At 45.9% G+C, this 27,960-nt stretch overlaps 2 protein-coding genes across 3 annotated transcripts; one reads left to right on the forward strand and one right to left on the reverse strand.

Moving 5' to 3' along the window:
* The first annotated feature begins 627 nt into the window (after positions 1–627).
* polq (polymerase (DNA directed), theta) lies at positions 628–17,583 on the forward strand. Its single transcript, XM_068726846.1, has 35 exons — positions 628–698; positions 861–957; positions 1,072–1,481; positions 1,590–1,831; positions 2,704–2,880; positions 2,962–3,092; positions 3,192–3,348; positions 3,422–3,533; positions 3,655–3,856; positions 3,950–4,091; positions 4,189–4,335; positions 4,442–4,654; positions 4,765–4,907; positions 5,092–5,278; positions 5,965–6,107; positions 6,285–6,478; positions 7,023–7,147; positions 7,542–7,785; positions 8,589–10,083; positions 10,170–11,733; positions 11,829–11,969; positions 12,054–12,256; positions 12,522–12,729; positions 12,834–13,027; positions 13,116–13,247; positions 14,173–14,347; positions 14,521–14,644; positions 15,123–15,223; positions 15,317–15,399; positions 15,482–15,583; positions 15,660–15,771; positions 15,889–16,013; positions 16,095–16,230; positions 16,330–16,436; positions 16,729–17,583. Exons 1-35 carry the CDS (start codon positions 628–630, stop codon positions 16,840–16,842), a joined length of 8,253 nt encoding a protein of 2,750 aa, XP_068582947.1. The 3' UTR covers positions 16,843–17,583.
* Positions 17,584–17,621: 38 nt separating this feature from the next.
* Positions 17,622–27,610, reverse strand: uba6 (ubiquitin like modifier activating enzyme 6). Of its 2 annotated transcripts, none has more exons than XM_068726848.1 (32): positions 27,566–27,610; positions 26,947–27,040; positions 26,727–26,821; positions 26,607–26,635; positions 26,430–26,524; positions 26,227–26,338; positions 25,924–26,004; positions 25,683–25,805; positions 25,454–25,577; positions 25,018–25,121; positions 24,799–24,861; positions 24,342–24,418; positions 24,132–24,198; positions 23,863–24,006; positions 23,564–23,710; positions 23,401–23,481; positions 23,227–23,304; positions 22,898–23,079; positions 22,599–22,704; positions 22,210–22,299; positions 22,039–22,119; positions 21,739–21,867; positions 21,601–21,652; positions 21,448–21,511; positions 21,294–21,363; positions 21,137–21,208; positions 20,920–21,043; positions 20,565–20,758; positions 19,907–20,034; positions 19,741–19,828; positions 19,545–19,639; positions 17,622–19,462 (listed from the first exon to the last, which is right to left on the reverse strand). In XM_068726848.1, the coding sequence occupies exons 2-32, from the start codon at positions 26,985–26,987 to the stop codon at positions 19,321–19,323; spliced, it is 3,078 nt and encodes a 1,025-aa protein (XP_068582949.1). In that variant the 5' UTR covers positions 26,988–27,040; positions 27,566–27,610; the 3' UTR covers positions 17,622–19,320. The 2 variants fall into 2 exon arrangements, with proteins under 2 accessions (XP_068582949.1, XP_068582950.1); XM_068726849.1 differs by having other exon boundaries at positions 26,947–27,037; positions 27,566–27,580.
* Between the last annotated feature and the right edge of the window lie 350 nt (positions 27,611–27,960).

Genomic DNA, 27,960 nt, shown 5'->3' on the forward strand with positions numbered 1-27,960 from the left:
GTTTTCGTAGGTAAAACTTTATCATGGATGGTTTGTAAAATATTTGCCCATTCATCTTACAATTGATTTAAAACATTTTATCTCATTAAAAAGCTCATGGGCTTATTGCCATTATTCATCCAATTAAGCACACACAGATCATCGAGCCATACGTTTATCACTCTTTCATTCAACCGTATAACATTGTATTCATCCAAACGTGTATTTGAAAGACTGTCATTAACTAACCGGTATTCAATATCACTAGAAGTATTATCAACATTAGTATACCTGTTGCTAGTAGTCGCTACAGCAGTGCGCTGGTCCTTCATGGGAACGTTTACATGCGAGCATTTGTTTCGTCGGACTGTTTTTTGTGGAGCACCGGGGCGGCACTTCGGCGGACTTTTTGATTTCACGTTTGTTCGGCGCTCAGCCCATCCGCCCAACGGGAAGATTGCGTTGTTTATACTTCGCAACCAAAATAATGATCCTACTGCGACGCTTGTTTTCGCTTAACTGCGTCCTTACCTGTAACACACACTGTTACATTTAGTTTGTAAACTCGTGTCACGAGTCAAACCTATGTCATGTCAATGAACATCCACCTACTCACCCGTATGACAGAAACAGTACATATTCTTCAGCATGAGCACCTCGGGTCCTCCCTTGAAAAAGAAAAGCTACATGGGGCAGCACCAGATCAAGAAGAAAATATGGTAAGTTTATCCCACGGTTTCACTTTACTAATGTTGACAGATTTACAAGAATCATGACCAAATTCCTCCTGTTGCCTAGAGACACCCTCCAATCTTTGTAGCATTTGTATAGATGAATGTCAGTCTTACCTGTGGTGAACATACTTTTTTTTCTGAGCACAGTTTCCAAGCTCCTGATGAGCCACCATACGGAGGCAGACTGTTGCAGAAAACCCATTTCATATCAGGCAAAGCAAACATGAGCAGGGACAGCCTCGTGGTGAGTGGGACAGCTTGAGAGAGAGAGAGTTTTTCTCCTACTCCTAATGTCATCTGTGATTCTCCTCCACGTCCACCTGGATCACTAATGTCATGTATTAATTTAAAAATTCAGGCTGGAGGAGCAGTGCTTCCGCTGGGAGAATCCACATTGGCTCTAGATGAAGAAATGCTACAGGTGTTGGATGCTGTAGACCCAGTAGCCGACAATGTGCGTCCAACAACGGTACACAGGGGTGCACGGGAAGAGCCGGCATCATCAGCTGTCTTTAGCCCCCCGCGGGCTGATGGAGACCCCAATGCCGAGGAGGGAGTCCGGGGCCGTGGGGGCGATCGTGAGCGGCCAGGGTGGCGAGCCGACTGCAAAGACCTTGCACAGAGGCTTCTCTTCGGTGAGGACTCTGAGGAAGCGGAGCATGCTCAGAGGGGCCCGGAGAACACCCAGCCACCACTGGCTTCCTCCTGCATCAATGCACTATCCTGTCAGGACATCAGAAACGGTCAGCAAGTAGGCAGCTCCAGCAAGTGAGTCTTAACTTGCACGTTATTGCCCAGTTTTTCTTCTGTGTTCCATTGTCTGCCGCTCTACTTCTCTGTTAACAAATGTTTTTCTTACTTTGTGCGTCTCAGCAGGCAGACGCTTCCACCCGGAAGAAAAAGCTCTCCATGTACGGAGGACAAAAGTGGGTCAAACGTGAACGCTGATCCACCTCTGGATGTATCCAGGGACTACATCTTGTTCAGGCCCACCCGCCTCGCAGCCGCCATGAAGAGGGCCAAACTCCAGCCGTCATTCCAGAATCAGTCCGCCTCTGTGCTCACAGTCCCCAGTGGTTTAGACCTGAGTACTCTCAGCGACACTCTGCCTCAGCAAGGTGACGTCCATTTGTGAAAACCTTCTTAAAGGTTCATATTTTATGCAATCATTCTTGTTTTTGTGTGTTGTTGACCCCCTTGACACCTTGTCATGGCCTGCTAGAGAAATGAGCTGCTGGGCCCCTGTTAAGTCCCCCTTTCCAACCACACTCTGTGCTTTAGGGCTCTACATCTTTTTACATTCAAAGCTTCTGTTGAGGTTTTTAAGAATGAAGCTTTGAATGTATCTTGTCATATTTTAGGATGTCATCACCTCAGACTTTACTTTGAGTTATTGTGGTTATTTTAATGTAATTTATGGTGCTGTCAGATTGCTGCTAGATGGCCCCAGTAATTTATAGTAAACTTTTTTTTTTACTTTGTCGTTTTTGAAAGTCTAAACGCCAACAAATATGGATTGAAGCAGAATAGTTTGTTAGATAAGAACATTTTTTTAATGATTATGTCACCAAATTTTTACTTTTGGACTGAGGACAGGTAATTCCAGACTTGGGCTGTAAATTCTATTTGGTAATTCATAAAAAAAAATATTTAGGAATTTGCAACATATGAGCACTAAACCGAAACAGCAAAAACCTTCAAATTAAACAAGGAGGAAAAATAAACATTTTAGTGCAGTGCCACATTTGAAAGAAGCTTCGAGCTTTTGGGGCCCCGGGCCAGTTAAGCAGCCTTTAACCTTGTATGAACGTATCTCCTGTCTAGGTATGTTTCACTTACTGGAACTCCCTCCTTGAAATTCGATTTCTCTTTCCCATGTCAAATCCACTTTGCTGTGCTCAAAATAAATGTTGCAATACTTAAGACTTCTCCCACCAGTTTGACTTAACACCATGTGTAAGGTAGTTTTTTTTTATTATTTCTTCTGTAGGCATTGCCTTGTGTGCTCCCGCGGGGCAAGCCGAAAAGCTGCTGCTCTGCAACTGGGGCTTACCAAAACCTGTCTTGGAGCGCTACCAGAAACACGGCGTGACTCGCATGTTCGAATGGCAGGCTCAGTGCCTCGCTGTCGGACAGGTGCTGCAGGGAGGTAACCTGGTGTACTCTGGTAAGAAGCCGAATGCCTCTCTACGAAGTGATTCACTGAGTCGATCGCTGTTTTCGGCTTTTTAAATTCCTTCTTTTTCAGCCCCCACGAGTGCTGGAAAAACTCTGGTGTCGGAGCTGCTGATGTTGAAGCGTGTGTTGGAGACTAAAAGAAAAGCCCTCTTCATTCTGCCGTTTGTCTCTGTGGCTAAAGAGAAGATGCATTACCTTCAGGTGAGGGAGAGAACCGTACATGCACGTGGTTCTGGGCACTGTGTTGATTGTCTGCGTATGTATCTCCATGTAACCGACGTGTATCTGTGAACCCTGCAGAGTGTATTTCAAGAGGCAGGAGTTTGTGTGGAGGGATATATGGGCAGCACCTCGGCCGCAGGAGGGTTCACAGCATTGGATGTGGCTGTGTGCACCATAGAAAAAGCCAATTCTCTCATTAACAAACTCATTGAGGAGGACAACATGGGTCTACTAGGTAACACACCGGGGATAACAGTGTGTTTTCTTGATTGTTAAACATAGAGTTTGAGTTATTTTTGTGCTTCTAGGTATGGTGGTGGTGGATGAGTTACATATGGTTGGTGATTCTGGAAGAGGATATCTACTAGAACTGCTCTTAACCAAAATCCGCTACATTGCGCAGAAGCAGAATGCCTCTGGGTTTGTGTACTTTTGTCTTTTTTCGACTTTTATTTTCCTTAACAGCTAGCGTTTGAAAAAAATCCTGTTTTTCTTCTACTACACGCGTTAAGTCTGTATGTGCTACGACACCTTTCTGCAGGTCTCTCTCTGAGGGCGTACAGATCATAGGTATGAGCGCCACCTTGCCTAACCTTGCCCTCCTGGCCGGCTGGTTGGGTGCAGAGCTTTACCAGACGGACTACAGGCCCGTGCCCCTACACGAGCATCTCAAGGTGGGTTGCAACATCTACGACAAGAGCCTCGCTGTGGTCCGGCAGTTCGCCCCTGCGCTCCACGTTAAGGTAACTTAGAGAGTGGGTCAGATATCGTCCAATGTGAGCGTTTGGTTCTTTTAGACAAGTAATACAATCATGTGCATGTGGTGACTCATTAAGGGCGACGATGACCACATAGTGAGCCTGTGCTATGAGACCGTGAGCGAGGGCCGTTCTGTGCTGCTGTTCTGCCCCTCGAAGAACTGGTGTGAGAAACTGTCAGACAGCATCGCCAGAGAGTTCTACAACCTCAGACATACCGGTACGTAATAACTTTTTTTATTTTTGTGCACACTACATTTTAACAATGCGGTCAAATCCCAACTGTAGCGTCGTAGATTCTGGTCTCGTCCTTTCAGATCGTCAGGGTGAAGTGGAGCCTAAGCCGGTGTGTCTGGATCGGGAGGGACTGGTGGATGTCGTAGCCCAGTTGAGACGAACTCCAGCTGGTTTGGACCCCATCCTCCAGCGAACTGTGCCATGGGGGGTGGCCTTCCACCACGCCGGTGAACACACTCGCACAACTTCTGAACCGCGACAAACTGCGGCCTGAATGTTTTTTGTTTTTGTTTTTTTGTTGGCATGCAAATAAGATAAAGTTTGTCTCTGCAGGTTTGACATTTGATGAGCGCGACGTGTTGGAGGGAGCTTTTCGTCAGGGCACGGTCAGAGTCCTGGCCGCCACCTCGACTCTCTCCTCTGGGGTTAATCTCCCGGCTCGCAGGGTCATCGTTAGAACCCCTACCTTCAATGGACACCTGCTGGACCCGCTCACGTACAAACAGATGGCAGGACGGGCGGGGAGAAAAGGAGTGGACACTATAGGTATGAAGGGAAGAAAGGGAAAAAATAAAACATTTTGTATTGTCTGTTCATTCTTATTAAAAAAACATCTCTCTTTTGGCCTCACGTCATTTTGTTCGTCCTCTTCTCAGGTGAGAGTGTGCTGGTGTGTAAGGAGGCGGAGCGTCAGAAAGGGATCATTCTCCTTAAGGGTGCTCTTCAGCCAATCAGCAGCTGCCTGGTGAGAAGGGAGGGCGAAGGCGTCACCACCAGCATGCTGCGAGCCATCCTAGAGGTATGGCCAATATCCAAATGAACTTGGCACCCATCGAAATAACTTCCAGTCTGTAAATAGATCATATTGTAACTCCCTCTTTAATAATAGATGTCTCTTTTTAGGGAGGCCTTTGATGTAAAGTCAGATTAGTTTCCCTCTATTATTGTTTCATGACTCTAATTTGAATGATCCCAACATGCAGATCATTGTCGGAGGTGTGGCCAGCACTCCACAGGATGTGCGGTCATATGCTTTGTGCTCACTACTGGCTGCCAGCATGAAATGTGACGGCAAAGAATCAAATGAAGAGAACAACAAAGGAGCTATTGAGGCCTGTGTTGAATGGCTGATGGAGAACGAATTCATCAGTATTCAGAAGGACGGACAAGGTACTGCCTCTGCGGTCTCGCTATCATGACATACAGTGAAAATAGATTTTTAGATACAAATTGAACCGCTGCGACAAAGGTGTTCTTACTTAAATGTCTCTTGTTGTAAAAAGTAAGGTTTTCTTATCTTTTAAAGCAGAAAAAAGCAGGTGTAAGTGCGTTTTCGATACTGTGGAAGTACCGAGATGCTCAATCCATGGAGAAATACACCCATATTCAGACACTGTGCTTTTAAATGATGTCACAACTATATAATATAGAGACCGCTTCACAATTTTAATCATAAACATTTTAAACGTGTCCCATTGTGAATGACGTCAGCCGACAGGAAGTAAAACATGGACCAAAGCTGTTGACTGGCAACACAATTCTGTTTAAATGCACTAAAACAGAGCATTTTCAGACAGAGGGTGTGTAAAGGTTTATTCAACATGAGAAAAATGTATATTTTTTAAAAATATTAAAACATGTTCTAGTGGAAACCCAAACTACGAGTACGAACCTGAAAATGAGCACAATGTGTCTCCTTTTAATTCAGATTGGAACAAGTTTTGAAGAGCAATGCAAGCATTTTCCGTATTCATACATCATATATTTCACTATAAAGTATACAAGCCAGACTATAAGCTTACCCTCCTTTGCATTTCCAATAACTATTGTATATCCTAATGTCTTTGCATATCCAGAGGAGCGATACCGTCCGACTCAACTCGGAGCTGCCACCCTGTCCTCGTCTCTCTCCCCTCCCGAGGCTCTGGGAATATTTGCAGATCTCCAGCGGGCCATGAAGGGTTTTGTGCTGGAAAATGACTTGCACATTCTCTATCTGGTACACATACACACCTCTTGCGTCATTATTTGCTTCAACAAGTTTCTTTCATCTTTAATCACTCCCTATCATCCCCTCACCCTCACCCCATACATTCCTAATAGTAACTAAATCAACCAAAAATGTCCCCCCCTCGAACGCACAGTATTTCAAATTCTACGTACAAATTCCCCTCAGATCACCCCCTTGTACGCGGAGTGGACCACCATAGACTGGTACCAGTTCTTCTGTCTGTGGGAACAGCTATCGTCGTCGATGAAGAGAGTAGCGGAGCTGGTGGGCGTCCAGGAAGGTTTCCTCGCCAGATCTGTTGGCGGCAAACTTGTTGCCAAGACAGAGAAGCAGCGTAGACAGATGGCTATTCACAAACGGTAATGCACATATTTGTGTCAATTACACTTTATTCATATCATAGCATTGGCAAATAGTCCCCTCGTGTGTTTTTTTGGTCGTAAAGGAACCCAATATATGATAATTATAATTGCTAACTTGTGACAACATGTGGCTTGGAAAATAATTACCTTATTTACTACTAAATTAAAGTCGCGGTTTCACACGTCTGTGTGCTAGTATGCCAGTATACAAGGAGTAGACCGATAAAGGGATCCATAAAGCCTTTGTTAAGCTGATAATGTTCAGTTTTGGTGGGATTTAATAACTAGCTGCCGAATATTATATTTTATATATACTTATACTGTATATATACACCTATATGTACTAGTTTATGGCTGTTTTCTTCATGATTTTATTGTGTCCTCTTCCTTGATTTCCAAAATTGTGGCTATTTGGATAAAAAGGTGACTCAACGCAAACCACTCAAGGATTTATCCCCTGAGAGTCAAACAACAAATACAATTTTTAGAAATGTTTTTGTTTACATAGGACTCTTGGCCTCGCCACATTCTTTCCTCCCAGGTTTTTCACCACCCTTGTGCTGCAGGATCTGGTGAACGAGGTGCCTCTGGGAACGGTGGCATCCAAATACAACTGCAATCGTGGGCAGCTGCAGTCCCTCCAGCAGTCTGCTTCTACTTATGCAGGTACGAGCCGAGGAGTGTTGCTGAGCGTCTCCAAGGACGTGTTACACTGTTGAATACGCCGACTCTGACTTCCATGACTTAAGACTTTACTTTAAAAAGGGAAGGCCGTAACTAGACTAGCACTCTAGAATGGACGGATATACAGCATGGAGCCATGTAAAGTACTCATGGTTCTTTCATCCAGTTACTTTGAGAGGGTTTATGAGGTCCGGATGTAATTCAGACTCAGAGAGCGTGTGCTTAAATGTAGCATGGAACAAGTTTCTCTGGGTGTGAGTATATGTCATGCTAATTATGGGGTTTATTATCAGTGTAAAGACAAAAGGGAAACTGGGGAAACAAAAGGGAAACTGTCATGGACAGAATCTCTCTGACCTTGCTGCAACCCCTTCAGGTATGGTGATGGTGTTCTGCAAGCGTCTGGGCTGGCACAACATGGAGCTGCTGCTGTCCCAGTACCAGACCAGGCTGAGCTTTGGAGTCCAGAGGGAGCTGGTCGACCTCGTCAGGGTCTCCCTACTGAACGCAACACGAGCCAGAGCGGTGTACGCACAGGGCCTCTGCACAGTCGCTGAACTGGCCCGGGCTACTGTGGCTAATGTGGAGAAAGCCCTGAGGAATGCTGTCCCATTTAAGAGGTAGCTGTGTGTTTGTTTGCACCATGAAGATTATTAATGCATGTTCGGTAAAGGAGGATGTGAGCCTCTTTGCAGCACAGGCTGTTTCAAGTGGAGTGCCAGCAGCTGAGACTCGCGCACAGAACAGCAGTTAGTTTGTTTCCACACATTAACAAGACTGTTTTCTACGATGAAGTAAAGAAGTCATAACTAAAAACGTCCCTGTCCCGATCACGTACAACCCATACACCTGAATTGATTTAGTTTAGAGTCTTTTAACTAATATTCAGTGTGTTCTAGCCGCCCTCAGTCTGTTATTGATTTAATTAGATTTGATTAATTACATTACTTAAAAATTATAACATCTATATCTATCTATCATCCAGATATAGATATATAAATACAGATCACAAATATATTAATTACATTACTTAAAAATTATCTATCTATATATATATATATATTACAATTTTTAAGTAATGTAATTAATATATTTGTGATATATATTTATATAAAAACATATTAAATAAATAAAAAGTATAAAAATGTGTTGTCATAGACCTAAATCAAGAAGTTTTCCATTTGAATATATATGTGTTTGGAGTGTGCATTACTCTTAACAACGCAACAATAAAAATACCAGCCTCCTTTTATTTAATTTTTTTTTTTAAGGAGATAGACGCAGGTACGTTCCCGTAAACTCTTCTTACACCCTAAGCATGGATAAATTATGTGCAACTGTACCATCAGCACATCAAGCCATAATCTACTTGAAACATGACTCCAGACATAAATCCAATGATGCACTTGTCTGTCTGTCTCAGCTCGAAGCGCGCAGTGGACGAGAGCGAGATGGAGGCGGCCGAGAGACGGAGCCTCCGCTGCGTCTGGGTCACCGGCGGCCGGGCCCTGACGGAACAGGAGGCCGCCGTTGAGATCGTGTCTGAGGCGAGGCTCCTCCTTCGGGAAGACCTGGCACAGTTAGGAGTCCAGTGGGACCCAACGACTCTTCCTCCGGGGGCTCCTGCTGCGAACAGCCCCGACGGTTCAGGCACCTCATCTGAAACACATCTCGGTTCACATGAAGCACAGGTCGACAACAATAAAAATCACCAGGAAGGAGACAGGGTCAAGGGAAGTGAGGGAAGAGATACTGACGAGAAGGTGGAGGAATATAAACCTGAGAAAGGGATGTCTGAAAAGAAAATGGAGAAAGCAGAAGGAGACGCCAACAGAGACCGAAGGAACTCCAGAAATGTAGACAGGACGGAGCCAGAACTCAGACAAATGGGAAATGTAGTGCAAGTGGAGAAAAGCAAAGAAACAAAACACTGCGAGCCAAATAAAAAATCAATAATGGCCAATGACTCAGAAGATCCAGATGAAAAAAGAGAAGAGCACGTGAGGTCAAAGCAAGAAGGAGAAGAGTGTGAGAAAGTGGAGCCGAAAGAAGGGGAGACAAGTAAAGGGGTCGTCTCAGTCGGACCGGAGACTTGTCAAACGAATTGTCCTGTTCCTGAAAGGAGCCTGACACAGGAGTTGGCCGACATTGTGTCCAGCCCCCCGTTTCGACCAGTGGCGTGTCCTCAGCCCTCTCCTTTTCCAATGCCTCCCCCCCGCTTCAGAGCTCCAGTATCCAGAGCAGAAGAACAACACAGAGTTCCTACAAGGACATCGGACGTAGATGGTGCCACAGGGCTCGCTCAGTCACCCGTGCAACCGGGAAGACTGAAGCACTTGAGAGCCTTAAGCAAAGTCCTCCACTCTATACAAACTGGCAAAAGCCTACAAGATCATGTAGAACCCTCGGTGGTTCCCTCAGTCCAAAATCCAGCACCTACAGGTCAGGTGCCTACAGCCGTTCAAGCTCCTGAAGAAACTCCTTCCGTTGTTTCTGCGCCCACAAATGCAGATATGTTGGACTCCCCCAGGACCGCCACTCCTGCCTCCGTTCCGTTGTTCTCACCCGAGGCAAAGCGACGGAGGATGGACAGCAGAGAGGCGGATAAGTTCTCGTCTCCTGAGCTGTACGCGGGAGATGAAGAAGAAGCCGAGGGATGTGTTAAAAGAGGAGAAGAGAGTTTCGGCGACAGCTTTGAATTGGACACCCAGACAGAGAGACTCATTGTTCAACAGGCATACCAACGCAGAGATGGGAACGATGGGAATCAGCTGGTAGAATCAGAGAAGAAAAGGGACGAGGAAATGGTAGACGCAGCTGTAGAAAAGAAGACGCATGAGAAAAGTAATGCATGTCCCAGATTCAATATTTCTCTCACAGACAGCCAGATGGAGCTCATCCTTGACACCAGCCACCAGGTGAGTGACCAGAATCCTCCATTATTTTCTGATTGTATAAATGCATTCAAGCAGTTTGTCTCTCAAAAGTCAAAATGTTTTTACAGATTTTTCCAGGTCCAGGTGGGGATAACGTAGTTGAAGGTGGTGACGAGGACGCAAACCCGGCTGCCTCAGAGAGCGTTAACAGAAGCAGCAGCTTCCTGTTTGACAGCCTGTACGACAGCTCCCTGCTGGCCGGACTGAGCCCGCCGCGGATCCCCGGCCAATCGGACGAAGAGGAGGAGATCGTCGGCCGGGAGGTCAGAGGCCCCCCTCCGTCGACCCAGGAGCGAAGGCGCAGTGAGCTTCTCGCCAACCAGGAGGCAGAGAAGCAGGAGGCCGTCCAGTGGGGCGAGTCCTCCTTCAACCTGTCCGAGTGGGGCGACTCGCTGCTGGTGGGCGAGCACTTTCTGGAGAGGCAGAGCTTGCTCAGACATGCAGAGAGAACTCATGAAGCTCAGCGACCCGACGCCGAACACGTTCAGACCGAGGAACGGCTGTCAGACTCACAACCCAAACCCAGTCAGATACAGCCACAACCCACCACTACGACCACAACTCAAAATGAGTACGACGAGGACAAAGCCAGCAAGAATCAAGGCCTTGCGCACACAACTAAACAGCACAGTAACGCACAAAATGGCAGTAAACCAGGCGGGAGACAGGAAACGATGAATGAAGAGGGTGACAATGGGAAACAAGTAGAGACAAAAGAGGAAATTAATACTTTTCTGTCAGTCAATGCAGTCTTAAAACACCCGCAAGTCCAGAACGCACCCGAAAGCTCTTTTTATTGCAGCCCTGGTTTGCAAGAGATCTTTGACCGCTGGCCTAGTATGTCTGACCAACCCTGGCTTAACACCACAACGGGCCACAGAGTCTGCAAAAACGCTGCAAATACAGCAGACTTTCCAGATCAACCTCAGCCCTCGATGCAGGTGGACAGAGATGGGGCTAGGTCGGATGTGCAGGCTGTCGCTGCGGGGAGCCATTCTCCAGAGGAACAACACAACCTCGAGAATGTAACGGAGAGACCAGGCTCTGCTGGCGATCTCATTCCCCCGACTCAGGAAACGCCGCCTGTCACCCCCAGAGTAAAACTGACCACCTCATCCGTCCAGTCGCCTCTCATCGCTCAGCCACTCGACCGGTCAACTCCCTCAGCCCTCCTGCGGCAGAAACCGGCAATCGCAAAATGCCCCGGATCTCGCCCAGGACACGGCAATCCTCCATCAGATGCTGTCGCTCACATCAAGCAGCTGGATTCCACGTTGGATCGCAACGACAAAAAACAGCCGGGTTCAAAAACGAAACCCTCGCCGCACTCCGGCAGGAGCCTCAGCCCTCCAAGAGGCCGCGTCTCTCCATCCTCCCCCCGGCAGAAGCTTCCCTCTGATGCGGAATCGCCCGGGGCTGGAGTATTTACTCTTCAGCTGTCCCAGGATGCATCGCTCTCCTCCAGCAGCTCGGGGACGTTCTCCATCATAGATGTGGCGAGTGACAGGCGCCTCTTTGACGCTTTCATAAACGAGTGGAAGACAAAGGAGCGCTACTCTCTGACTTTGGCCTGTGAAAAGAGGGAACATAGTCAGCAGGCGGAGGAGCAAATAGGAGGAAAACACAAGAGAGGTAACAGATAATAAACATGTGCACAAGTGACATGAAACAACATGAAGCCTGTGTTGTATGCTGCCCCCTCTCTCATGCACGAGTTTTCTGTGCAGCGTCAGCAGCTCATCAGAAGCTCCACAGGGCCGACGGTTTTCCGGTAAGAGACAGCGATGGACTGGTGTTGATTGGACTGTCTGTCTGCTGGGGAGCAAGAGACGCATACTACATGTCTCTGCAGCAAGAGCAGAGCAAAGGTACAGACACACGTGCATGCACATTCATTTATTCACGCACATACCACACGCACAAGCTCACTCCAAAAAGTGTTACCCCCTCAGGTTTGAGCTCCAGTCTGGCCCCTCCCCCGCTGGACGATGATTTGCCTGTAAGCGAGAGGCTGCGGCAGGCGAAGACCTGTCTGACGCGGCCGGTGGCCGCTCACATAGGGGGCGTGGTTGTCGCCTATGACATCATCAAGGTGTACAAGAGGCTAGTGCTGAGCTGTGGTGTCAGCTTGGAGGGAAACTGCGAGGATCCCAAGGTGAGAGAAACAACGCATGCGTTCTCGCACAGCACGCAGATAGAACCTTGCATCCTGGGAATTATGAGCCAGCTGTTGCTGACATTCTCACACATCACTGCCTTTATTGACTCTTTTCTAAATTTTCTACAAAAACTTTCACCATCAGAATAATTTAAATGGTGTTAGAATCATGTCAAAAATCCACACATAGGGACTTTAAAATTTAACATGCATAATGTTTGCTGATGCAACAACGCGACTCTGTGTTGAATGTCCGCCGTAGGTTGCGTGCTGGCTGGTGGACCCTGGCAGCGAGGAGAGGACTCTACCCAACATGGTGACCGTCTACTGTCCTGCAGAGTTGGCTCTGCTGGACGGACTTGGGAACGCGCACGCACACTGCCCACGCGTTAGGGCAGCAACCAAGAGCGTGCTCGTGCACTGCGTCATGAACCACCTCAGTGGCCTGCTGGAGAAGGACGGCATGCTTGGTAGAATAGCAGACACTCTTAATAGACGTTCACAGAAGATTCCTACAGTGGTAAGAGCTGCGGTAAACATGATGATGGTAACGGGTTTGCATGCATGTTGTCAGGTTTATTCCGGAGCGTCGAGATGCCCTCCCAGGTGTCTTTGGCGGTGTTGGAGTTGAACGGATTGGGCTTCAGCGTCCAAGAGTGCGAAAGACAAAAACACGTGATGCAAGTCAAACTCGCATCGCTGGAGTCCCAGGCGTACGACCTGGCGGGACACAGCTTCTCCCTCACTAGCGTTGATGACGTAGCACAGGTACGACAATGTTTCAATTTCCAAATTCTCCAGAAAAATAGGAATACTTACTATTTTAAATCTAATGTGGGCTGACACTGTACTGTAGGTGTTGTTCTTGGAGCTACACCTGCCTCCAAACGGTGACGTGGGCGGACCGAAAAGTAAGAAGACTCTTGGCTACACCAGGAGAGGAGCGGGCGGCCGAGTACGACTCGGCAAGCAGTTCAGCACCACCAAGGTAAAATTACTTTGCGTTACATGAAATTGCTGCTGGTGATTCATCGTCTTTGGATGGAATCGTATCGCGAGGAAATCGCATACATCGAGATATCGTGATACGCAATTGCGTAGGGAGATTTATAATAACGAGGACATGCTAACTGAAATATATCAGAAAATCTAATGTAAAGTATTTTGACGCAAGATTTCGCTTTTGTTTTTACATCACACTTAACACTACTACTCAGATCAATGCGATTAACAAGCTGGACTACAACGGACAACCTTTATGGCACAAGCATCTGCACCCTTTAAGCTCCATCACCATACCATAGTGCGTACACATCAGGACAGGGTTCTTGCTGGGAAATAATGTTTAAAGGTCCATTTGTAAACCAAATGTTGATTAAAATAGATCAGATGTGGGCAGCATTTCCTTTCTCCATTCATTCATTCAGCCTTGTTGTTCAACTCCTGCGTGCCTACACCCAAATATTCTGCTCATGGGAATACCCCTGTGTTATTAAATCAAAATCTGATTACTCTGTGTGCATGCATGTAAACATAGTCTGTACAGCTGGAAATATTTATTAATTTTATTTTTCTCTATAATTTTACTAGAAACTGTTCGTTTTGCACTAAAGTTCTTAATTAAATAAGAAAAGACTCAGTACTTTTCATTGTTAAGTATTTAATTAACACTGGCGTTTACAAAAATAGGGTTTACCATGTGGTTATTTCATATAGACAGAAAACATGCTATATTGTGTATATATATCATTGTATATATATCATTATCGAGATATGAAATGACCTGTATCGGTATCCGGGATATAAGATTTTAGGCCATATTGCCCAGCACAACTTGTTGGGTAAACATGAGGTCATATTTCTGCGATGAAGTGTTCTCTGTGTTTCAACTGAGTTGCAATGATGTCTGGCAGGATGTTCTGGAGAAGCTCCGCCCCCTGCACCTGCTGCCGGGCATTATTCTGGAGTGGAGGCGGATCACTAACGCCTTGACCAAAGTGGTGTTCCCCCTGCAGAGGGAGAAGCGATACCACACCACACTGGCCATGGACAGAATATACCCCATCGCCCAGACGCACACAGCCACAGGTAAAACACACACACACACACACACACACACACACACACACACACACACACACACACACACACACACACACATTACACACACCTGTCTTTAACACATGTGTATTAGGTGTTGTTCAATACAATTTAAAGGTAAATCCAAAGCATGTGGTGACGCTGCTTTTTCTGTTGTTCAGGTAGAGTGAGCTTCACTGAGCCCAACGTACAGAATGTCCCCAAAGACTTTGAGATTTACATGCCAACGGTGGTGGGGGAGAGCCCACCGTCACAAGACAGCTGTCACATGACCACCAAATCAGGGTAGGTCAACCTCAAAGTTCACTGTACCTGATGTGTTTAATGTCACTAAAGAATGTAAAATAACTATTGTTTTACTCATAACTTACATATTTATAACTTTATTGGATAAACTCATTAAAGCCACTACAAGGAGCTTTCATTTTCTGTAGATTTTTTCTGTTTTTAGCGCTTAATGTTGTTTACAAAAATTGGAATAATATTTAATTAGAAAGATTAAAGATTTTGAGATTATCAATTATATATATGATAACGTCATATCATATAAGTTAATTTGTGGAGTGTGCTGATTCGTCTGGATCTGAGGCTATACCTTTTGTTTGTATAATATTCATAATACACACTACATACATATATATCAATCAATCAAACATTATTTATGTAGTACCTTTCATACAGGTTAGTGCAGTTCAAAGTGCTTCACAGATTACTGCTACTGATTACAGCTAACTACAGCGTTTGTCATGCTGATTCTTTACAGAAAGAAGAGATGTTCAGTGGTGCCTTCGGCTGCAGCTGGCCGAGCAGAACACGGCCCGGCCTTCTCCATCAGCATGAGACACGCCTTCGTACCTTTTTCAGGTTGCTATGAATATATATATTGCATCACCTTTTCTGTCTGTATCTGACTCTCGGACTGCTCTACCAGCTGTGTCTTTCTGCACTGGGCTGCAGGCGGGATGATATTGGCAGCTGACTATTCTCAGCTGGAGCTGCGAGTGTTGGCTCACCTCTCCAAGGATCAGCGTCTTCTGCAGGTCTGTCAATCGCAAGGAAACATCACATGACAATCACCGGGGAACAGGTGAAATAGAATGACCAACTGTGTGCGTCCGCCAGGTGCTGAACGGAGGAGCCGACGTGTTTCGTTGCATCGCCGCCGAGTGGAAAAGCGTCGACCCGGAGTCTGTGAAGGACGACCTCAGGCAACAGGCGAAACAGGTACAACTAGGCAGGAAAGAGACGCTGACGCGGACACACGTGCACACACTCACCGCCCGCAAATTTGTCTTCGCAGATTTGCTACGGTATTATCTACGGGATGGGAGCCAAGTCTTTGGGGGAGCAGATGGGAGTGGAGGAGGACGACGCGGCCTGCTACATAGAGAGTTTCAAGGCCAGATACAAGGGTACACGCCGCTCTGTTTTTTGGTGTTCTCGAAATCTTTTGCCATCAAAGCCGTGAATATACAGCACATGTGAATCTACAAAAAAAGGGTACATCCGTGTCCTGTCTTGTGTTTCAGGGATCAACGCTTTTCTTCGAGAAACTGTGAAGAAGTGTGTGAAGAACGGCTACGTCCAGACTCTGATGGGCCGTAGGAGATACCTGCCGGGCATCACGAACGCCAACGGGCACGCCAAAGCACATGTAAGCACGCCCGTTCATTGGAAAGCATTTGTGTGCCGTGCAAGTTTGCATTCATTCCCAAAATTCTCCGTGTCCCCTCAGGCAGAGCGCCAGGCAGTGAACACAACGGTGCAGGGCTCGGCGGCAGACATTGTTAAACTTGCCACCGTGAATATCCAGAAACGACTGCAGAAAACGTATCCCGCAGCTCCGCTGTCTCACCAGCACGCGCGCCCAGGTGACTTCCACTAAATCTTCTATCCCCCATACTGTGTGTACGGCAAAAAAAAAGAAAAGTTGTGTAAATGGCTCGTGTCTGACGGTGTCCGTTCCACAGCCAGTGGTCACCGCGGGGTCGGGACGTCTAGACTCAGAGGGGCCTACTTTGTCCTGCAGCTGCATGATGAACTCATCTATGAAACCACGGAGGAAGACCTCATACAGGTACGAGCATCTTTCAGTAGTATCGTGTACGCATTGTAGCGTAGTTTACAGAAAGGTGCATGTCATTGATTTGTTATTTCTGGGCTGACAAAAGCAGGTTAGTTACAGTTGTATGTATTGATAAGTCTCAGCCTTGATATGATCACCTGATTTTTAGATAATCAATTACGCAGCAATTAATGGACCTGTGATGAGAAATCTTTGAACAGATGTTTACTGAAACGTAGACGAGAATCAGGGTAACACATTCTGTGAAAGACCGCATGTATACATAACTCTTTGTCTCTGTCAGGTCGCTCAGATAGTCAAGAGGGAGATGGAGTCGGCAGTAAAACTGTACGTGAAGCTTAAGGCCAAAGTCAAGGCGGGACCGAGCTGGGGCAACTTGCAGGACCTAGATATATAATGTGAATGTTTCAACATTGACATAAAATATATGCACTAATTGTTTAAAGGGAGAGCCATCCCCCTAAATCTATATACACATTTTCCCTGTTACCTGTAGTGCCAAATAGTCCCATTATATTGGAGAGAAGGCAGATATCTCCAGAACTAGGCAACTCACACCAAAACAAACTAGATTGATAAATAACACTAAAGGTAAGAGGGGAAAATATGTAGTTTTAAAATGTTGGGGTGTACTGTCCCTTTAAGGCTCTGTAATATGTTATTACTACTGTAACACACAAATCAATATTTTTTTTAATTGCTACATTAATGAGATGAATACATGCAGATGAGCTGTAAATGAACTGTTGATTGTATTTATAATTATATTTAGTGACTTTTTATTTACTGATATCCCATATTACTTGCCATGAGATTTTATGCACAATGATAATCTATGTAATGTAATAACTTGAAATGTTCTTCTCGATCTCTTTTGTGGCTGTAACAATTAGTCCTTTATTGATTGTGATAAATGTTTTATGAAATCATAGGAAATGTGTATCACAACTTCCCAGAGCCAATGGTGATAATGTCTTAAGAAAACCATAACCTAAAGATATTCAGTTTACAATGATATATGTAAAGGAAAAACAGCGCTCCTGAGAAGCTGCCAGTGGAGAATGTTTGGCCTTTTCCTCCTGTTTTTAATTATTAAATCATCAGAACAGTTAGCTAGTGGTAGTAAATAATCTATCTACCGCGGTGCATTCAGAACAAAAAGACGCGGAGCAGCCGTAGTCTGGAGGACATCCTGAAAATCTCACATTTTATTGGACCGTTGGTTGAGTTGTCTGTCACAGGAACATACATCGTCATCATTGTCGCACAATAACAGTTTAGTTTTACACTTATGACCTTCACCGCGAAAGAAAAGTGTCAACATGTGACATTTTCTGTGAAACGCCGAATTCACCACCTCTGGTTACAGGGAGAAAAATAAACGTGGTCGAGGAAGCATATTGTGTGGCTTTAGTCTTGATTGATGCAGACGATAACCTGTCAGTGTTAAATACATCAATAGAGCTACATATTTTTTATGATTTCACTCAAAACTACATCGACTTTCTTGTCAATATAAGCCGATGCAGACTATTTCTAAGACCCCTTTTCACAACCTTCAACTGGAACTAAACAGAAGGCTGATTTACTTCTTTTTTTTTTTTTAAACGCTTTTAGTTTGACTTTAGTTTGTCATTTCATAATAAACCAGGACACCAACAACACAGGCTCAGTTTGACACAAAAAAAAAGTGACAAATGAGTAACGAGTAAATAAATACGTGTCATGGACAAACAACAGCAGCACAGATCGTGTTTAGAAAAAGCAAAAAAAAAAACAGGAGTGTGATCCCAGATGGTGGTACAGATGTTTTGTCAGTCAAAAAAAGAAAAAGGCCTCTTTTCTGTGTGTGTGTGTGTGTGTGTGTGTGTGTGTGTGTGTGTGTGTGTGTGTGTGTGTGTGTGTGTGTGTGTGTGTGTGTGTGTGTGTGTGTGTGTGTGTGTGAGTGTGTGAGTGTGTGAGTGAGAGAAACAATTGAAGTCATGCCATTACTTAATCTAATGAGGAACATGTGGTTCACCTAAATGTGTTAACCGATGTCGATACTGTAATTACCTAAGTATTTAACATGATGGGTAAGAGTAGTAGCTACAATTAGTGGGTGCTTTCACCCATGAAGTTAAGAGCAACGCACATCTGCTCCGTAATGTTGGGTTAATACCATCCCGCTGTGATAGAGATGTTTTTAAAAGAGAACAATCCTCTGCAGACACAATGGTAGTCAGTATCTTCAGTTGTTTTGCACCTCTAACTGTTTATATAATATTGGCCTCCATATGTATATATATCCATATCCTTCTATAAAGGAAGAGGTTGGCAATGAGATCAAATCCAATGAGAGGAAGCAGAATGTGATGCCTAACAACTATACTTCACCCCTCCCCCCCCCTTTTTTTTTCTGGGCCCAGCAGACTTTAAAACACAAACGAGACCAATGGGATTGTGTGTTCTGGAGATTGCAGGTTTCTGTAAACATAGTTTTCAGTCAGACTCACTGTCACAAACAGAAAAAAAGGTTAATAATCAATTAAGGCATCGACACAGGCCGGAGCTGTGCATTGTTTTTTGTTTTACCAGAGTAGAAAACAGAACAGGAAATATATGTACAAAGGTACAGTTAAGTGCTACTCAAGCAGCCTCGTGTTGGCTAGATCCGGGGCAAGAAAAACGGGGACCAGGACTGGCCTTTTCATGTTCCATTACGTACAGGGGGGGTCGGGGGGCTGGTGTTGGGGCCCAGGAGCTTAGCCCAAGTCAGACATCATCCTGAAGGAAAGCTCTAGGCCGTGGCCCAGGTTATTGGGGTACAACAATTTACATGAAAGAAGGGAGAAGTAAGGACACAAGAGGCTTGAGGACGCCACCCGGCAAGGCGTCAGGGCGTCTCTCCATTCCGGCTGAAAAAGTACCTGACGGGAGGGCCGGGCAGGTCGTCGTCTCCGTCCGCCTCTGGGGCAAATGACACAGTGAGGTCGACGTAGCGACGGCCCACGGATGGCTTGATCAGCTTCTGCATCCTGAGGAGAGGCAGAGGCGAGATTCAGAGACGCAAGGTTCTTCAGGGGGTTTACAAAGAATAGAGTCTCAGGAAACACTTACGTTAGCTTGAGTCTCTTCGAGTGACCAGGCATCACAGGCACATAGAGCATCTTCACACCATGGACGACCATAGTGGGTTCGATTCCATACTTTTCCTGGAATACAACAGCAATTTATTTAAAAAAAAAAACCAAAGAAGCATTGACAAACCTCAGGGGAAATACGATCATCTGAATACAAGCAAATGGCTTCTCACCCTCACTGCGTTCATGAAGTCAGAGAGGGTGAAGTCCTCGTGGCCAAAGATAGTCCAACAGTCCCAGATGGAGAAGTAAATGTTGTCCCTGGGGAAGACGTCAGAGTCATTCAGTGCGTGATGTCAAAACAGTCAACAAAACAGTTCCAGGTGTTTTATCACTTACCTGATGAGTGACTGTTTGACTTGGGCAGGCTCTGTGAGCACCACTACAGGGATGGCCAAGTTAAAGAAGCAGTTTTTGAAAGACTCAAACTCGTAGCCTCCGACCACCTTCACCAACTCGAGGGCCACCTGAACACATCAGAAAAAAGAAATAACCCAAAGTTAAGGATGTTGAGAACAACGGAATTTGCTTTTCAACATCTATTTACACTCCTGACGTTCTAATACTGTGAGTCTGGATCCTCCGGCGTGTTCCGAGGGTCTAACCAACCTCCAAAGGAAGTCGTCCGGGAGGGATCCTGATCAGATACCTGAACCACCCCAACTGGCTCCTTTAGGTGCCATGGAGCAGCAGCTCTAGTCCTCACACTATCTCTTAAGGGTGAGCCCAGCCACTCTATGGGGGAAAGTCATTGCGGCCGCTTGTATCCGTGATCTGGTGGCCCGACTTTCACCTATTTGGCCCAGTCTGACCGGCACAACCCGAAAAGAACTACATGGGCCAACCAACGTCAGGGGTAGTCACTGGGGGTCGGGTGCATTGTGCAAGTTTGAACAAATAGACAGAAAGTACAGATCGTCATATTGTCAAGTGTTCCGTAGGCGTCTCAAAACAAATGGCACCCGGTTAAACCGTCGATGCGGAGAACGTTTCTCACCAGTCCAGCCACAGCGGCCGTTGCCGTGGCGATAGCGGGGATGATCTTGCCGGCGATCCGCTTGGTCTTGAGTCGGTCGGCCGGCTCGATGGCGTACATCCGGGCTCTGAGGGAGGACGCCGCCGTGACAAAGTCCATGTGGCCGTTGCCGTCGTCGTCCTTCTCAAACTGCAGCGGGCTCACCTGTAGCCTCTCTGTGAGTGGAAGCACACACAGCGTCACTAATGGTTAGAAGTAGTTTTACACTGTGATGTAGAAGAGGGTCACACTGTTGTAATGGATATAACTGAATACCAGTGTCCATTTACAAATCGGACTATTTAGTATTTGTTGTGTTTTTCCTTTGGCTGTGCACCTGCTGTGACGTTGTCGGTTGCGATGGCCTGCTCCAGCTGTGTGATGGCCTCCCTCTCTTCCTCGCTGCTCAGAGGCAACTTCATTGAATCGGGCTTCTTTGCCGACTCGTCGGTCTCTATACACTGGAAGGGACAGAGCAATCAAACAAGATGAGAGGGTTGGTTTTTTTTACACTATGATAGAACCTCAAGCACCAGCTCAGCGGCAAAGCTCACCTTCTCCGAGGGCCTGTACTCGGGAATCTTGACATCTGAGAGAAGCCTGGTCACCTCCTCTTCAGTGACATCCTGATAAAGAAGGAAAAGTCCAGTCAGTGATTAAGTGTGTGTGTGTGTGTGTGTTTGAGAAAGTGTATGAGCGCACGTGACCTACCTTTTCTGAGTAAGGTATGTTGTAAATCCCCGCGAAGAGCCGGGCAGTGCTGACAATGAAACTGAAGTGCCTGCCGGGGGAAACAAGGAGGGTTTGGTAAGATGTGAAACGTACAACACAAGAATGGCATGAACCATGAAGAGAGCATACTCACAAAGAGTCTTTCAAGTCAAAATCAATAGGTGCTGGAGGTCTTTTTGGGGACTGCCAAAACAAACCTGAGGAAGAGAAGAATAATCAACTATAGTCTTTGCTCTTAAATACAATTTATAATGAAATCATTTGATAACTTTAGAGGTATACTTACTTCCATCTTTTAACCTTGTGTCTAGAGGGAAAGAGTGCAACAGTTGTAGAGCCTACACACAAAAAGAAAATGATTGTGGAGCTTGCACCAACACATGATCTACTAACAATTGTGTGTTTTCAGGAGAGGACTTGTTACCTTTCTCTTGAAGTACTTCTCAAATTTCAGACGGCCGATCGTGATGCACTGTTCCCACTTGTTGGGCCGTTTGCTTAGCAGCTTAATGACCTGGAATGACCCCTCCAGACTTTCCCCCAGCTGCATCCTCTACACACACACACACACACACACACACACACACACACACACACACACACACACACACACACACACACACACACACACACACACACAGTGATTTTCATGTAAAGCATCACATCGCTGGCAAAGGCTACTTATAACAAGTCAAAACTACACTTATGCCGTACAAAGCCTTACCTGTAGCACCACTTGGGCAGAGGGGTGTGTCTGCCAGAACGAGTTGTACATGGAGGGCTTGTGTGCAAACAGATTCTCAAACTAGACAAACCCAAAGTTAAAGTTCAGAATTAGCACACGCTAACGGTAAAAAAAAGAAAAGGTAACTTGTTGGGTTTTGAGCTGGCTGACCTTGTCTCTGGCCCATTGAATGGTGTGCTCGATGACAGAAGGGAAGGACTTGAGAGTGCAGAATGGGATCTCCTCTTCTGGGGGGTCCCTCTGGGTAGCAAAGCCAATGATCATTGTAAAGACTAAGGTCTGCGTCTGGGACTGCCAGTACACCACGGTAACAAAAAACACAAAGACGGTCACTCACTCACTCACTCACTCACTCACTCGGTCACTCACTCACTCACTCACTCGGTCACTCACTCACTCACTCACTCACTCGGTCACTCACACACACACACACACACACACACACACACACACACACACACACACACACACACACACACACACACACACACACACACACACACACACACACACACACACACACACACACACACACTCACATGGCTGTTGTAGGACTCTGTCAAATTTGGCACGATGATTTCTGTGTGTCCTTTAGTTCCCATGGTGCCGGAGTCCAGGAGAGGTCTCTGATTGGATAAACAGCGGCTGAAAACGAAACACGCGCACAAACACTATATCACTTGTTGGCCAAATTAGTCAACAAAGCCCCCCCCGATTCATGCCATAGGTGTGCTCTGTCTGGGTTTATGGTGAGAGACGGGCTCAGTCAGTGAAAAACCAAACCAAAGAAATGAAAATCAACCGAACTCTCCCGTGTCACTTTAATATTTGCACCGACCTGTCCACATATCTGCGGGCCTCCACGTTGTCCAGCGCGGTGACCACCAGGTTCAGGCGGGAGTAGAAGGAGTCACTGTAGATGCTCTCGGTAGCGGGACACACCTTGTGGAGGTGAGCGTCCACCTGTAGGTCCGGGTTGATTTCTAGAGTGGCTTCTGCTGCCGTGGTGCTCTTCGGTTTCTGAGACGCCGGGAGAAAAGAAAGTGCGTGAATGTCTGTGTGGTGGATTCTGATCAAGGTTCTTGTTAACTGTGATTACAATCAGAGACAAGATTTCACACATTGCCACTAGTAAAAGGTGAGTAAATATTGCATTGAAAGGTTCACCTGTATATGATGTGGTCTGAAGAGAAACTGCCGATTGAGGTTGGACTTTTCTATGAGGTCAGGGTCTGTGATGCATACCTGAGAAGATGTAGTACAAATACTCACTAAATACATACCGACGAGCTGTGAAATACATCAAGTCAGACAGACGAGAGGAAACGCAGAGACACCCACCTCTCCTGAGCTGCTGGCCAATCCCACCCCAAGCAGGGCGAAGTTCTTCAGCATTTCACAGCCGATGGCCCCACAGCCCACCTGGAGGAGAAGACGTGGTAGCGGTTCATTTGGATGAGAACCGTAAAAACAATTCAACGTATACGCACTGTTCAATCCTTACCATGAAGACCCTGAGCTTGTGCAGTTCCAGACACATCGATTCACCGATGCAGGCTCGTAACCCATCGTAGCGATCGCCCCTTGGAGAAAACTCCTCGGCAGCAACGGACTGGAGTGGCCGGACTACTTCGATGGCATCGAGATAGAACTAAATGCAGGAGAAACAGAAGAATTAACTTTAAACCATTTTTAAAAACCATTGCAAAAACAGGGGCCAAAATTCAGTTTAACAGGGTAGATTGAGCCATTGAATGGTCAATAAGCACCATTTCACTTCTGTGGTTAAATTGATTGACCTACCCACTGCTGCAGTGGTGCAAACTTCCCTGTGATGGCCTTAAGAACTTCCTGGCTGGCTAGGCCTCCCACAGCCGCTGCTAACGGAGGGAGGGTTCCCCTCGCTGTCCTCGACAGACAGCGCACCAACTCCACGTTCACGGAAGCCTGGAAAGGAAAGACAGACGTTAAGCCGTCTGTCAAAGAGGATGTGTGTGCATCTCTGCAGGTTCGACTAAATCAAACCATGAGAGATATATATATAATTTTTTTTTTTTTTAAAAAGCACTCACTCTGTTCCTGAGAGTTGCATTCACTTCCTCGGTTAGCTTCAGTAAAACCTCGGCATCCTGTGAGCACCTGATGGCATAAAAATTACAAACATTCCAACAACTTCACACACTGAAATCCACAGCCAGGACCAAAGACCTCGGGGACTGTTGAGAACAGGAAAGTAAAGCAGCAGATGAGATCTGGGCAGTGACAGGCAGAGAAATGTTTACCCAGTGTTGGGGAGTCTGCTGTGCTGCTCCTGGAAGTTGTCCAGAGCCAACATGGCTGCATGGATCTGGAGCGGGGCCTGATGGGTAGAATAAAGGAGATTGTGGGGAAACTGCTTGGTTAAACTCAAACAAACGTTACAAGCCGTTTGTACACAGCAGTTAGTACCACACAGCAGGGCTCACTTATCAAGACTGGCGTCACTGAAATTAACATGAACTGTTTATCAGGGGAAAAGAATAAGCATGTAACTTAACTTTACTTAGAAGCCATGTGACTCTACTGGTCTGTACACACAATCATCCAATCCAAACTTTTTAAGCTGGTTATGCTGAATGCTTTTTGGACAAGTGCCTTGTTAAAGTGCGCTAGCGTTGCTGTAGCCCTGGGAGGAGCCCAAAGCTGGCTAACCGTCCCTTTAAACCTTGGTTTCCCATGGAGTCTCTCAGAAACTCTCACCTCTGGTTTACTGAAGTCTGGAGTCAGGACCTGAGGATCACACAACTGTCTCTCTAATGTCTCCTGAAATACAGCAGGGATAGATACACACACACACACACACACACACACACACACACACACACACACACACACACACACACACACAAAGAATATGTTTATTTAAACAAGTATTTATCTTTTTTTGGTTCATCTGGAATATTTCTGACAAATACTTACAAATCTGTACGTCTTGGGGGTTTTCACCAGAACAAAGAAACCTCCATGTGCATATGGTTGTAGTAGGGATGTGTCTCCTATTGCAAAGCTGTGAGGGGAGAGGACTAATACAACACACACACACACACACACACACACACACACACACACACACACACACACACACACACACACACACACACACACACACACACACACACACACACACGAGAGAGATTAGATTAATGCGCTCTTATGTCACGTTATTCAGAAAATCTCTCATTAATTCTGCTCTTTGAATCGTACAGTACATTTGTTTCCCCTGATATAAATATTATTAACCATATTCTAAATTGTATGTAAATCTGTGATTCATCGGTAATGCTGGTGTTACAACTGCAATCGTAAACGTACACCAAAAACAGTAAAGTTATTATCGTCTATGCAGAAATAATACCTGAAATGGGCCGTGCGGTGCCGTTGACTTCCACCATGCCGTTGACCTCTCTGAAGACAACACTCTGGCCGGTCTGAAGGCCGTGGGGTTGGTTGTCCATGCAGGTTACCACCCCAGGGTTGTCCTGAACGGTCCAAATTTAACAAAAGGAGATCAAATGAAGCTCCTTTAACTTCTGACAATTACAAAAATTGCCTGACAGGAAGAGGAAAGATAGATAGATGACTACCTGAGTGATACTTTGGATGAAAATCTCCTTGGGCTCCTCTCCTGTGGGATCCGACACCTCAAACTCCTCTCCAAAATCACAAAACACCCGCACGCAGATGCCGTACGCATCGCAGCCAATGAACTGGAGAGAACACCAGGTTTTAAAGAGAGGTTTGGCTCGCGTTTAACTTGATTGCGTGTTACGCCACGTGCAAGTTGTGGTTCAGCCAGCACTGTATATGAAACCTACGTGGACTTACTCTGATGGGGGGTCGATGGGTGTGGCAGAAGTCGTTCACTCTCTTCTGCAGGCTCAGTCGGGCTTCAGTCAGAATCACACACTGCAGGAGAGAGCAGAGCACAATGCAGGTTTGGAACAAGTGGGCGTTTTGGATTACAGCTGTGAAGGAGATCAAGTTGAAGGAGTGTTTTTTTATTTAAATTTTGAAACTTTTCCACCTCGCCTCCACCAGAAACTATTTTAACTGCGAATCCAAGCCGATCGATCCCACCCTCCGTTCTCCACTAAAGAACAAACTACAGATTCTGAAAGAAAGCCTTGCCTGATACTTCCCGAGGAAGCTGAGATCGGTGTTGTCATCCAGAGCCGACAAGGACACGTCGACGTGGACGTACGGGTTCAACTCTGCGACCCGGGGGCACACCGCCTCCACCCTGCGGCACAATGTGACAGAAGAGGTACACGATGTTTCAGATTGTGAGCGATGTCAGAGGTGAAGAGGAAAAGTCCAGCGTCGTGTTTTACCTTCTCTTCTGGCTCAAGACGTCCTCTTTGTGGATAAAGAAGTTGGACCCCAGATCCAAAGTTTCACACTGCTTTGTGTCATGAAGGGTGACTGCCTGCACACAGATACAAAAATATAAGGCTACAGGAAGACCAACTCTCAGGACACTCCACGTTGAAACATTAAATACTACATACCTTCACGCCAGCCAGGACGATATTCTTTGCTGTGGAAGCAGAATGAATCAGTGTCAAACCACCATTGAGTGATAGTAGAGTGCTGGCATGCAATAATAGGACATTTTAGCCCAATGTTACCTATCTCGATTCCCAGTCCTCCCATTCCACTGAGAAAGACTGAGGACCGGGCCATCTGGTGCATAGCACTGTCTCCCAGCACATAGCGCTGGCGGCTGCACAAAGAAAGGGAGGCAGGAAGAGGAAGTGTGAGGGACTGTAGTGTAGAGCACAGCACTGTAATGTCACGTTATCTGTAGTTTCAAGTGCTTTAATAAGGGACTGCGGTTACTAGACTTGCCTGTAAAGAGAGTCGTCAATCTCCATCGAGTCTGCAGCCATGCTGGGAGGGGAAGAGGGGGGAATTCAACTGTCTGAGAACACGGCTCTACCTACTGAACCACAAACAGAGTACAAACAGGGATTACCAAAGATAGAAAACGCATGGGTTGTCCACCGGTAGTAATCTAAAACCAACGCCCTGTTGTGGGTTAGCTAAATGGCTAACTTTACCTACACACCCCGGCTGACTCTAACATGAGTTGTCAACAATGTTGTTAAACCTGGCAGCTGTCAGTCGCGCGCAAACGTAAAATGACTGTCTCGAGCCAACGTAGTGGCGTCTTTCAACAGTTAAATCTCACAGCAGTTGAGTTAGCTACCGTAATAACCGCTGGCTGATTTATGAACCTGCTGGTGGAAGCTCAGCGTTAGCAGCTACAGCTAGCTAGCGCTGAGTGCCACTGGTGCCGGTGGCGAGGACACTTGTCATGAACTCGTTAAAAGTGGTGACACACACGTTAGGCTACGGATAACTGCCCAGGGAAGACAGCGGGTATAGGTATTATCTGTCTACCAATCGATATGAAAAAGGCGTTGTGAATATTGTTAAAATGAGACAAATAATCATACGTAGCTACCTGTCAGTATGCGCGACGGGCTAGAAGGAATGAATGGTTGTGACTGGTTAAAAACTTGGAGTTGTTCCGGGTTATGACGATCACGTGATCAAGGTCATCCAATATGTTTACAGTATTTTCAGGACTATTTTGTGAATGTATTCACTAAATCCAATCCGACATGTAACTAATATTCTCTTCTATTATCATTTTTGAAAAATTAAATATCAAGAAGTACATTTTCAGAGTGTGGATCAGCAAGAAAACTATTTTCACAAACTCATAGGCCCAGGACAAAAATACTGAATAGGGGTGTTATTATAATATAAATCAAGAAAAAACTAAAGGAGAAAAAAAATAGTGAGGGATGTAACGTGTTGCAATGTACAGATTAATGACACAGTTGTCATTCTCCA

This window comes from Cebidichthys violaceus, unplaced genomic scaffold (assembly GCF_023349555.1).
Source record: "Cebidichthys violaceus isolate CVI_PGR_0920_01 unplaced genomic scaffold, fCebVio1.0.p SCAF_4, whole genome shotgun sequence".
In the NCBI taxonomy this organism is placed as follows: Eukaryota; Metazoa; Chordata; class Actinopteri; order Perciformes; family Stichaeidae; genus Cebidichthys; species Cebidichthys violaceus.